The sequence below is a fragment of the Pundamilia nyererei genome, unplaced genomic scaffold (genome assembly GCF_000239375.1).
Source record: "Pundamilia nyererei isolate P.nyererei 1_Seehausen unplaced genomic scaffold, PunNye1.0 scaffold00163, whole genome shotgun sequence".
Classification (NCBI taxonomy): Eukaryota; Metazoa; Chordata; class Actinopteri; order Cichliformes; family Cichlidae; genus Pundamilia; species Pundamilia nyererei.
Window position 1 is genome coordinate 548,756 of NW_005187564.1, and position 13,519 is coordinate 562,274.

The following is a 13,519-nucleotide window of genomic DNA, read 5'->3' on the forward strand; positions in this document are numbered from 1 at the left end:
CCATGCGGTAAACCGAAAAGAACCCCGTCGGCTGCACGGCGTGGTCTGGTATCGCTGGGTTCAGCCAAGTTCAGCCAAGTTCAGCCAAGATCTGGACCAACAGTGGGGCACTGTTCTGCATGTGAAATTGTTATTTGTCTAAAGAGCTTGGAAAGAAAAGTGTCTGAACCTCTTTACCTCTTTAAGTTGCTTGAAGACGTTTCACTTCTTATCCGAGAAGCTTCTTTAGTTATTCAGACACCAACTAGGGAGGATCAGAAAGACAAATGCAACAACATTGTCTTCCCCCATGTTGCCGGTTTATCAGAAAAACTCAGGAGAGTCTTCTTCAAGCATGACATCCCAGTGTACTTCAGACACAGCCACACACTCAGACAAAACTGGTTCATCCCAAACTCCTAAACACAAACGTAGCAACGTAGTGTATGCTGTACAGTGTAGCGAGGAATGCTCAAACCTCTACATTGGAGAGACAAAACAGCCACTTCGTAAACGTATTACACGACATAGAAGAGCCACCTCGATGGGACAAGACTCGGCTGTTCATCAAGGACAAAGGTCACTGTTGAGGATGCCAATGTTCACATTTTGGACAGAGAAGATGGATGGTTTGAAAGAGGAGTGAAAGAAGCCATTTACGTCCATTGTGAGCGACCATCGTTGAACAGAGGCGGTGGCTTACGACACCAACTGTCTGCCATCTATAACCCAGTTTTGAGATCCCTTCCCAGACGCCTCAATGCCCACTCACATCCTGGGCCTGTTGACCTCAGGAAACCACATCATAGGGTGGGGCCAGGTTTCACAGCAGGTTCCCCCGAAACTTTTGATTGTGACCTACACCCATTTTCACACCTTGGCTCATGTGATTAGGTAGAGGATCAACAGGACCCCTGTGACCCCCTTGGGGGACACTCCCCTAGGACTTAAATCTGGGACTCTCCCCCATTTGATGTTAGAACTGAAAGAGCTTCTCAGATGAGAGGTGGAACGTCTTCAAGCAACTCAAAGAAGTCCAGACACTTTTCTTTCCAAGCTCTTTAGACTACCATGACCTGGATGACTGAGAACCTTCACAGAGAAATTGCTAATTGTACCTCTGAAAGTGTGAAAGTGCAGTTTTTTTCATGAACCTACAAGCATTGGGCCTCTTTGGTCAGGAAATAATGCGGATTCATTATCAAACTAAGAGACAGCAAATATAAAATGGCACTTAAACCAGGAAAGCTACTAAAGATGCTAATGAAATTAACTCTCACACATCTCACAAATGTTGCTTTTGTTCAGTAAAAAGGTTTTTGAATTTCTGCTTTAAAAAATAAATAAATAAATGAATAATTAAATGAGACTGTTCAAATGAAAAAAAAGTGCTTGCAGAACAGTTTTTGACTGATATTCCTTACTCACAAGCCACTGTATAAGACTGCGGGAAATATTCCTCTTCAGTAAGCAAATCAGTGTGTCTATGGTCATTCCCCACTGTACTGTGGAAATTTACAAGACTAAAAATCTACTTTTAGTCAGGCTAAGGTAAAAAAAAAAAAAAAACACCTAAATGAACTAAATGCTAAATGAACTGAGCTCTTTTTTCTGCTACAATCCTTATTTTACCCTGTACAGTACATTGGATTGTATATTACAGATATGATACTGTCTATTATAGAAAACTGTAACTGAGCAAGTCACTTTAGAAGAATAAGATTGTGATTCAGTTTTATTGAGCTTTATCTATTCTTTTAAGTTAAGTTTAAGTTAAGCAAACAAGGTCAAAAATATCATATTTATACTGAAATCACACCAAAACCTTACAATAAAAAGGAATCTTTAGCAGTGAGAGAAGAAACTGGTGAGGCAAGCCAGATTTTCTCAGGCACATCATCCCTAAACGGGCGAGGCCTCACAGCTAACACTCACTGAGGTGAGAACAGTTAACAGGTTTTTGCCTGAGGATCTGAGGCTGCGCACCGGTTGGTACAGGAACAGCAATTTCAGCATGCATTCTGAATGCAGGCCGTGAAGACCTTTAAAAGGGATAAGTAAAATCTTAAAATCGATCCTTAAAGTGATGGGCAGCCAGTGTAGAGTCTTTAAGATTAGTGTAATATAATTTTTTCTTGGTTGTTGTAAGAAGTCTGGTTGCTACATTTTGCACAGTCTGAATTTTTCTATGCTTTCTGATTGATACGAGTTTAAAAGACCGTTACAAAAATCCAAAACCATGAATGACACTGAGCGTCACTAAAGCTCATGAACGGATAAAGGACTGAGGGAGGACTTCATGGTTGGATGCAGATTGTCTGTACCAGTGATAAGAATTCCTCTTTTATTTGAATTTAATTAACAAAAAATGTGACCAGCAATTTCTAATATAAGAATGTCTGCGTGTTATCAACATAGCAGTGGAATGAAATATTCTTTCTCTGTATAATAATCTGTATAATGTGGTCAGGAGGTAGAATGCATACATACCAGTTATTACCAAGCAAACCTTTTCTTTAACAGAAATCTAGTTCCTTTTTCAGAAAACAAGTAAAACAATTTGAGACCTAAAAGTGTGAGAGACAGGAGGAAAGTGTGTTTTCATGGTTTTTTTCAAATATGGCATACAAGCTGAAGTAAATGTGAAATATTACTTTAATTCAACTGCTGAGAAGAACTTATCATCCCTCCCACTGTGAACTGTGGCTGCAATATCAGGAAATGTATAACTATTAAAGCCCTGTAATAAAATGTAGACAGACTGCATAAATATCTGAGGTTAGTCAAGGTACAGACTTGAAGAAAATAAGGAACTGCTGTTAGTCAAATAATAAGAACTACTTTTTTATATATAGTTTGTGCGTTTAATGTATCTTGTTTATTGCCGGAGCTATATTGAAGTTCAGTTGAAGGTAGAGACTGAAAATAATGTAAAGTCTAGCTTTAAAATATGACCCAAAAACGGATAATCTAGTCAGATTCATTATTTTGGTTCAGGCAGTTGGGGCAACAATTGCATCTGTTTAAAGACTTCTTTGTTGTTTTGTCACACATCCTTAAAAAAAATGTCGTTACGTGTTGTAGTAATTTTGCAAAGAGATATACTGCCAAATAATGCTAGACAACAGTGATGATTATTTATTTGTTGGTTAAACCGATTTCAATTTGGTCTCCAATGCAATGGCCCTGGGGGTTCTCCCCTGAACTTAATCAGCTTAGCTGACTGGGATTCCTTTATTATTGCAGAACATGTTTATTTGCAGCTCACAACAACGGGGAAGGGAATTGTCTCTGTGTTTTCATTGTTCTACATTTGGCATATTGCCCATGTTTAAGTTGATGCAAAAAAAAAAAAGATAAGCAAAGGAACAAAAATCTCTATCAACACTTCAGAAACCCAGTCTAACCCTCCTAAGTGTGTTCAGAACATGTGGCACACACAATATGGCAAGTTGTGGCAGCAGGAAGACATAGACCGTTACTGAATATTTATGAACAGAAAGGTGATACTTTCTAATTAACAAAATTAAAGTTAGGCTTATAAATCACTTTAAGAATAGACTAACATGCATACTAAGTATTTAATTTATCTTTTTAATTAAACACAGTGGGTAGTTTTTAATGGCTGCCAACTGTAAGATTCTCTTTTTGCAAATCGCATCTTTGCCTCCCCTTAAAACACAACAGTTTATTAAATAATAACAAGTTAACTTTGCCTCCATCCATATTTTCATATAGTTCTGACCCAAGTCCTGAGCTGTGTGATGGAGGTGTTGCCTTTGGAAGGAAGTGTTCAGAGAAATGCTTGTATATTTGTGAATGTGCTAAGTATAGAGTACGAATGAAAGCAACTCTTTGAACCACTGGATGTGAGAGACAACATCAATACTTCAAGTTCAGTGTTTACCTTGATGTGACTCGTACAGTTTTACATGATAAACAGATGTGGCTGCAAGGCATGTGGAGAATATAAAGAGCTCAATCAGGTTTTATTAGATGCCTACAACTGTAACACAATTGGCAAACATGAAAACACAATTTAGGGAGCAAAGCAGAAAGATCCATACTGCACTTTATCAACGTGTTTAGGCAAGCATCTCATTTTACAAAGGAGATCAAATACCATGTAAATTACTTTTGGTAAAAAGACAAAATGCACAGTGGACATTTAGTGAATATCTCTATGGGCTCTCATTTAAATGGAAATTTGCCTCTCAGTAATGTGCTGAGGTGCATCAAAATGGAATATTAGATTGAATAAATCCCCATGTTGTGGACAGGCAAAAAATAGCCACTTACTCTGCGAGAGAGACTAATGTCAGAGCCCATTACAGGTGGCTGAGCCGACTGTGATCTTCAAATAATGTCAGCTGTGCTTAGCAGTGAATTGGTCGTACCGTGTCTTGACTTAATATCTCCCTGTTGAGCTGCTGTTTATTCCCTTAGCTGGTCGTTGCCCTCTCAGCTGAGTCCCATGGCAAAATGTTTTAAAGCTATATTGTTCCACAACACAAAACATCACAGTTTTTATAAAAAAAAAAAAAAAGGAATTAAAATTCTGCCTTTCATAAGTTTTTTTTTTTTGTTTCTTTGGGGTTTTTTTTTTAGTCTGTTTTATTTTGTTTTTCATTTTGACAGTTTAGTTGGTTTGTCACGGGAACTACTCTCATTAGACTGAGGTTTGATTCTGTGTGTAACAGTAACCTTTCTGCTGTTTGTTTTTAGACTTTTTGTCCTTGTTATAGGGCCAATTAGTTTTTCATATATTACTGTCAGACATAGTTTCATATTGTATTTTTATTTTTGTTTTACACTTACCATAATTCTAATTTCACTAAAATTATTCTGTTAGAGTTACAAAATTACCACGTTTTGGGTAGACCTTTTCACATCCTTCACCATATATTTTCCCATTATGCAAGGTTACTGGTTCCTGCCTCTACAATTGGTCCCTCTAAAACTCTAGGTATCTCCTGATTTTACCATCTTTATTACAAAGTACATTTATGCAGTAGACCAACCCAGCTGTTACAGATTTTCCTGTGAGACTGAACTGGCCTTCCACTTTACCTCTTAAGTTAGAAATGAGCATTTTTCTCTACTCGTAACCTATTTCTCACCAGCTGTAGTGAGAAAGTTTAAGTTGTAGACTTTACTTTAAGTAATACATATCTTGCCAATCAAAACTAACTGCTCTGATAACACATATGCTCATTCAATCACTTTCATATCAACTAGCACATACAGTATGTTTGTTTGGCTTTCATTCCAAAACATATTACTTGCACGCTTGCACACACACACACACACACACACACACACACACACACACACACACACACACACACACACACACACACACTCTACAACTGCCTGTATGTGTTTTGACTTGTGGTCGGTTTATCCTTCCCTGTGCTTCTTTTGTTTGTTCAGTGTCCAGGCCTGTAAATGCTAGGCTGTGTGATGGTGAAGAGCCTCCTTTGGCTGTCCAGCACTGCTCCATTCCCTGCCAGCATTACTGCTTGCTCACCGGGTGGTCACCCTGGGGTGCATGTCTATATGACAGCTGCGAAGAACCACATGGGAAGAAAGGTATGCTGAAAAATTTATATAAAAATGAACAAGCTTTCACTTTTGAAATATTTGGATCATTGCATTTTCCATGTATACATGTGTGTACCTGTCACAAGCGTTATATCGCAGCTCAAACTGGATGGAGTGAGGCAACATACAAACAGATATTCTTGGTTTCTGTGAAGATATTTATTGTCAAACAAAAAAAAGAAAGAATGAGAACAAGAAGATGAAATAAATTGCAGAAATGAGACAAACTGCATGAGCTTGTGAGTGATGCCAAATCAAAGAAAGGAACAAAACCAAGTGTAGGCTAACATCGTTTACAGAATGAGTTACTACAAAAGAAGATAGAAATCAAATGTAACTAACTCTTTGTCCAAAACAAACTACAGAGCAGCAACATCCTTGCAGCAAATGTGGCTGAACTGAAAAACAAGTAAGGCATGTGCACTGTTAGTGGAGCGTGTGTGGATATGTGTCTAAACCCGACCCAGCCGCAGGCAGTAACGGTTACTTCAAACACAGAGTTAAGTCTACCTGGTACTTGTGTTCAACCTTACAGGCTGTATCTGCAAAATATGTCCTCTAAGTGTCTGCTCGTAGTATTCACAGGCTAAATAAGGGTCTCAAACAAAAGGTACAGAACATGGAGACATCAACATCCGTGCTGAGCTTAAATAAGACATCAACTAATTGGTAAGCTTGATTGTAAGAAGTTCTTCTTACGACCCAGCAGCAAAGCCAGGTGGAAAGCAGTGTGACTGGAATTGTCACAGGACCATTCACAACAGAATCTACGTTTGACCAAATACGCTGTCGAGTTAAGCACATGGAGGCGACAGGGCTCGTGACCATGACACAAAGCTTGCTTTAAAAAAAATAACGGGATGCTATTACTAAAAAAAGAAGAAAAAGATTACTGTGTAATGTTTATAATTGCTGCAATTAAGTAATTTTACTTCAAAGTCTAAGATGTACAGGATATGCTTGCTGGCCAAAAATATCATGACTATGTGACTCAAGTAGATGGGAGACACATCTTAACACGATGTCTCAAAATGCATCTTCCACCCGGAAAAACACTCTAATCACTCATGACCGACATAAAAAGAAAGGTAAAAGCAGAACAAGGTAACATTTATCTTTGATGGCACATGTGCGCTTCAAAGCACAGAGAGCAGAAGTTGTATTTCTTGTGATGCATCACCGAATTTTTATGTTTGCAATAATACCCGTGCAGTATTTCAAAATATAATTTAGTAATGCACTCAGCAATTATATTTCAACAATGAGAAGGTTTGACAATGACTTGTCTTCAATCAAAACCGCAGACCACTCCTAGCCCTAGTGATCACAACAGCCCATGAAACATAATGTAACAACCACAATAACAGACAAAGTGCATTAGAGAGTCCTTTTAAAATGTAGAAACATTGTTTCAAGGTGCTTTATTCTTCCAGCTGCCTTCAAAAGTAAAGCACTGTATTCTCCGAATTACTCTGACCGATAATATGGATCGATAATAAAAGGATGGTCACCAAACAGTATAAGAGATATTACATATATTTAAGTCTATTATATTTAAAATTAATCAATTAACTTTGATGTGGAAGTTTAAATCATAACTATTAAATAAAAGAAAATAAACAGTGCTAACTCTATTACAGGGATGTTCCACATGTAGAGTTAGTTGTGTACTTGTATATAGACATGACTTCTAATTAACCTGAAAGCTGTTACATACATATGCATTTGCTTTTTTTAGCAGTGTGACATGCCTTGTGCTTAGATTGTCTCAAGACTGCTTACGCAGTGCTTCAGCAATCCTGAAGAGAAAGAAGTATTGTTCTTGACAGAGGTTAAGTGAGAAAGTGTCAGTGAAAAAGACCAATGTTGTCAGAGCAGTATAGAGAGCAGTATACGTTTGGATCTTAAATTGTTTGTTGATAAGCAGTTGTCTGGGAAGAAATGGGCTTTGGAAGAAGGTGCCACATGCTTAAACCACGGCAGACGAGAGACAGAAGCACCTAGATTTCAGCTCTCAGGCCCCAGGAGGCTGAAAGGAGTATCAGCAGATAAGATGCTTCCTGTCTGCGTGTGTGTTTGCTCATGTGAAGTGTGTGTGACAGTGTGTCTGTGTGCAAGAGAGCAGATGTACTGAAGTATTCAACACACTCTTGCTGCCGATGTTCTTGTCTTTTTGCACAGGTGAAAGTGTGTCATATCTGACTGCTTTAGAAAGGCTGTGCGTCGTGAATGTGTGTGTGTGCGCAGTGTGCGTGTTTCAGTCAGTGTGCCAGTAGTGTCGGAGCTGTTAGTGTGTTAGTACTTTGCTAAAAGGGCAGCATGACCTCGTCCCTGCCGTGAGTAAATGCGCATGAAAGCGCCCCAGGGAGTGAGTGAAGTGTGCATTGTTCAGGTCAGTGCCCACACTCTCCAACACTGGATCTCAACGGGATGAGCCGACTCCTCTCACAGACAGTGTCATTAATATATTTCAAGGAGTGGAAAACACAGCATCTGCTTTTTTGCACAGGGTCTCTTGTGGCACACTGTCTTTTGATGATATTCATAAAGACTACGAGTGCACAGCAGAAAGTATACGAACCAATACACAACCACTTGCTGAAGCAGTGCTGGCAATGATGCAATAAACACTTATTGAGTAGTAGAGTATTGTTATTATCGGTGTCTTTGACTGTAAGGTTGGGGGGCGGGTTCATTCCACTGCAGGGCAACCTGCCACTGCATGTGGCGAATAAAATTTGAACTTGAACTTGAACTCGAACTTGAACTTGCACCCTCTGAGCTGCAAAGAATTGGTAGCACACTGCCTTTGTGTTTAACAGTATTAGAACAACTTTTGATCCAAACTGAAAGGCTTGTGAGATCCCAAATTTCAGGTGGAGGAGCCAAGCTGGTGCTTCCGCTGCTTTGCTTTCCAGAAAATTACGAATTTAAATGATCTAAAAGCACTTTTAGTGCCTTGTCCATAAGGCACTAAAAGCTTTATGGAAAAATGAATTGAACATGGGAGATTATTGGACAGAGTTCTGGTAATGTCTCTGCAAGAAATCACAGAGCTGTGGGGAGGTGTATTTCTGAACAACTATGTGCTAAAAATCACCGGTTGGCCCTTGTTTCCTTGAAATAAACCTGGTATGACCAAGAAACCTTTCAATTATTAATATCCGTGGGGGCATGCCCAGCCAAATTGTTTTTTGTGGTTTGGATGTGAGTAACAGTAAGTGCTCCGGGCAATACTGCAATCGATCCACAGTCTCTTTGCTCTTCGAGAGCACACTTGGGCAGCATCGCTCGGATCTGGCCGCTGAACTGGTGCCTCACACCAATAGATGGTCAGGGATGTAATTTGCAGAGTGGGCATCCAGGGGTTTGACAGGTCCACCTGTGGAGGGAAAGAATGTGAGACCTTTCAGCCATGTGTAAATTGAGTATTGCTCAAAAAGAAAAGCCGCCCCTGCTCAAGTGTCGTCTACATTTACTGGAGAAAGTGCCACAGCTAAAAAATATTATTTTTATCCTTCAACTTTTTATCCACAAATGCATCATCAGGGAACTGGAAGAGCTCGGCAGTCAATAGAAACCATGGATTATAAATGTGGATCACAATGTGTTCGATAGGTAAAGACCTGATTATAAAGAAATGTATATTATAAGAATAACCCATCTGTGACATAATCAACATTTTAGAACCAAATCATCCCTAATAGGCAACAAGAATGTAATTTGATGGGTGATTGGGTAACTGGCTGAATAATAATGAGTGTGTCAAAATGTTGATCATTCCGCAATTTGCTAGTTACTGTGTAAACCATCTTTAGAGCAGTGTTGTTCATGTCACATGAATCAAGCTGCACCGTCTTTAATGTATCTCTAGTCACTGCCTTTTCACTGCTGTTGTGTCACTTTTGCACCTAGCTCTCGCTTAGATGTTATTTCAATCGATATACATTTGTTTTCTGACAGACAGTGATCATGCTGCTTTTGTTTATTTATTTGTTTATTTATAAGGAACCCCGTTAGCTTCCACAACAGTGGTTGCTAGTGTTCCTGGGGCCCAAACCATCAAATACCATTGAATAAAATGTTACACAATGAATTGGATGCAAAATATCCACATAATTTGGCTCTTACATCCACAATAAGGTTTTACAATTCTGAAAATATAATATTCATATCATCTATTTGTTTATGTTCCTTACTGAAAAACAGGGAAAGGATGGCAACCAAAAATACCACATCTTTCCCGATCTTGCTAAAATAAAAGTTCTGTAAATGTGACATTTTAGACCAGCTTTTGCTTGATTATTAGGAAAATTATAAAATAAATATAATTATAGGGAAAAGTATCAATTAGCAGTTAAAGTATATATAAGAGAATTACTAACTAACTAAAATAAACTTGAATTGCATAAAAGTTACTTGTAAATGTGCAAAGGATGGATCCTTCTATGTAGCTAGCTAGCTAGCTATTGGACTATCTATTGTTCTTTCTTTTACGTTTTGATTTTGTCAGGACAACTTAGTTTTTGGATTATAATTTAAAGAAGCATATGACCAGTTGTTTTCATGGGTTCTTTCTGGGTTCTCCGGCTTCCTCCCACAGTCCAAAGACATGCAGTTAGTAGGGTTAGGTTAATTGGTAACTCTAAATCCCGTTTGGATCCTTAGCCATCAGAATTGTTGTCTTAAGGCCAAGAAAGATGCCAAGCGGATTTATTTTACCAAGTGGATCATCATGGCCTTGCCATATTGGTCCATTTGATTGACCTTTATTATAATTATGTATTTATTTTATTTTCGGTTGCTACAAACGGGACAAACATGACTGGGGAATAGGACAGGGAGAAAGAATGAAAGAAAGAGAGGGAGAGAAAGAAAAACAGAGGGGAGAAGAGACGGTGAGAAAGGGGGAAGAAAGAAAGAAAAGCAAACAAAACACCTGGATCACCTGTATGCAGTGGCGTGTCTAGAAAATTTTTGTTGGGGGGGCCAGGTAGGGGCACAGATTTGGAGAAGGGTGGCAGATGTAATTGGCAGATAATGTTAAAAACAATTCTACCAACCGTTAACCATAATTCAATAACCCTATAAACCTAATAACCGAATGCGCTTTTAACTCTTATTAGAATGAGATTTTAACCACTACGGTGCAAAGTTTTTAGATACTGCGTTGATAAAGTACAAGAGATACAATCAGTCAGTGTTTATTCAGTATTCAAGGACATCAATATTTGCATAGTATTTTTACTGACATGTAGTGCCCCCCTCTCCCTGTTAATGCCCTACCTGGGCCCCTCGGAACACTTTGCAAGACCCGCCCCTGCACAGTTACCAGCTGTCAGCTACTTAGAAAAGGATCCTGGTGTTATTTGTCTCTCAGAAACAGCTCATAACTTCCCTTCAACTCATTCATGTCACCTAAAAGGTAAACCTGTTTCTCCATCACCTGTTCAGCTCTGATGATTCAGTAAGGACATCTCCTGGTTTCATCTTCACGTTTCCCTCTCACCACATATCCAAACCGACATCATGACCAGCAGCTTTACAGCTGTGGCTCCAGCAAACATCAGCTGATACTAGAAATTTATATTAAATAAATTCTAACAACAGCTGATCAAGCTTAAACGTGCTGCTGTTGTTTAGCGCGACATCCGCTGGTTTCCTGTTTCTGGCGCAAAGTGGGCGATAAACAAACAAGAGAGACGATCAGCTGATCATTGATCAGTTTCATGATTGAAGTAGCAATAGAAGAGGCAGCTGTAAAGACAGAATAACTCCAGCTTTGTGTCTTTTTCCATCCTAGCTGAAGTACGGGACAAACTGCGTCTCTTCTCAGCTCAATACGAAACGTGTAATATTTTCTCTGAATGAGGGACCATTCCATTTTTTAAGGAGCTGTTGGCAACTCTACTAACTAAACTTATGAATAAAATAAAGTTCACTATCAGTAACATCATAGCAACCGAACAGCTGTATAAACTCATCATGCTAGCTCACGCAGTACGAGTTATTGTAACTGACTGTAAAAAGTCAGCATAACGAAAATAAACTGCACCTAAACTTGGTTTATATCTGACCCAGATAGACTGCAGGTCATAACTTCTTACCTGAAGTTCAGTTCACCTGACACTCGGACCGGCGGCCGCCTCGGGTCTCTCCTCCTGCCTCACCTTCCCTCATCCACCTGTTGCCTCTGTGGAAGCTCCGCCATAACCACCACCAAACAACTGAGTTATTTTTACACATCGGCCAGCATCTGGCCAATCCACCACCTCTCATTGTTCATGCCGTTACAAAAAAAAAAAAAAAAAGTCATCAGCCCACCATGCAAACGTCCAATGGCTAGTCCAGCTATGTTAACTTGTTAATCTTTCACAGAAAAATGTTTTCTGCGTGCCGTCTTTCGTGCTTGGCTCTCCTACCTTTGCTAACATGATGCACATAGTGCAGAAGCCGGTGCTGCATTCACTTACCCTCGGATATCTGAGCTTCACTGTGAAACCATAATCGTACATTTGATATTTCATAAAATTTTATTGTTTTAGCTTCGGGGTGGCACCTGGGGTGGCCAGTCTGGTTGGGGGGGTGGCCTGTGCCCCCCCCAGGCCACCTCGCTGGACACGCCACTGCCTGTATGGAGAAAAAAAAACAGAAGAGAAAACAAACAAAAAAGAGCAACATAATAAATACAGCACCATCACAATAAACTAGCTAGCAGTAGATAACAGTAGATGCTAAATATTAAACGCTATTGTGCAGCACACAAGATAGACAGCGCACAATGTGCTTTGAGGCAGCAGCCAAGAAAGCTGTAGTCCGCGTCTGTGAACACCTGTGTGTACACCTGTGTGCACACCTGTGTGGATCAGCATGCTTGTATTCCAAAGGTTTCTCCATGTAACGATCTGCTAGGGAGTGTGGGGAGCCATAGCCCCGTCCCCCAGGGCATGAAGCAGGTATGGATGGAAATTCTAAACCACGAGTCAAACATTTGGACTGGATTCTTATGGCACCAAACATTATAGATGTTTTTCATCAAGCTTGTCCTAAATGATCTTAACGTAGCACGTGCTGTACATTGAAGTTCAGATATTAAAATAAAAGCTCACTTCTAATATGTTGAAGGATTGTATTGAATCAAACAAAAAAGGGAAATCAATGAAGAAATATCTACTGGGAGTGTTTCTTTATGAAAAGGTCTCTGTGTTAGAGTAAATGAGAAGAGGGGCAGAAGCAGAATGTCAGTGTGTCTATATCTGTGGCACAGAGACAGGTGGGGCCAAGCAAGGGAAATACCAAAGATCATCATGTATTTCAGTTTGGACTTCTTTGTTCTGAAGTGAGGTGTGATCCAGCCTTTAAAATAACATTAAATATTTTCCTTTGAAAAAAAGATGTTTTTTCTTTGCTTTATTCAGTCTCTCTTGATCCAAAGGTTCAACGTGTGGTCACAAGTCTATGTGGTTAAATTGCTAACATTGCCACAGCATGGTGTTATTCTGGGTTTTGAAAGGTTTAGTTGTTTGTTGGACAGCCTCAGTGCTGGTGGGTTTGAAATTAGGTGAGAGGGTGTTGTTACATTGTGTTGTCTTTGAGGGTGTGAGGTAATACATGTTGAACAATATTTATTATTCCTTTTAGTTTTATTTATGTTGAAACTATAGAAGGTACTTGAGTTCAAATGCTAATATCATGGCAGGGATACAGCTTTCACCTTCTGTTATGTCATCGAATGAAAGCCTTGTTGGTTTGGAAAGTGTTATCCTTTTCAATGGCATGAAGAACATTTTACAATCTTTGTGTGTACAGTGGGGCAAAAAAGTATTTAGTCAGCCACCAATTGTGCAAGTTCCCCCACTTAAAATGATGACAGAGGTCAGTAATTTGCACCAGAGGTACACTTCAACTGTGAGAGACAGAATGTGAAAAAAAAAAT

General features: G+C 39.3%; 1 protein-coding gene across 1 annotated transcript in view; it reads left to right on the forward strand.

Moving 5' to 3' along the window:
* thsd7ba (thrombospondin, type I, domain containing 7Ba) overlaps positions 1–13,519 on the forward strand; it is a 189,621-nt gene that overhangs the window by 90,030 nt on the left and 86,072 nt on the right. The window contains exon 7 of the mRNA XM_005745722.2: positions 5,413–5,571. Coding sequence (XP_005745779.1) covers positions 5,413–5,571 — 159 coding nt within the window. The remainder of the gene's footprint in view (positions 1–5,412; positions 5,572–13,519) is intronic.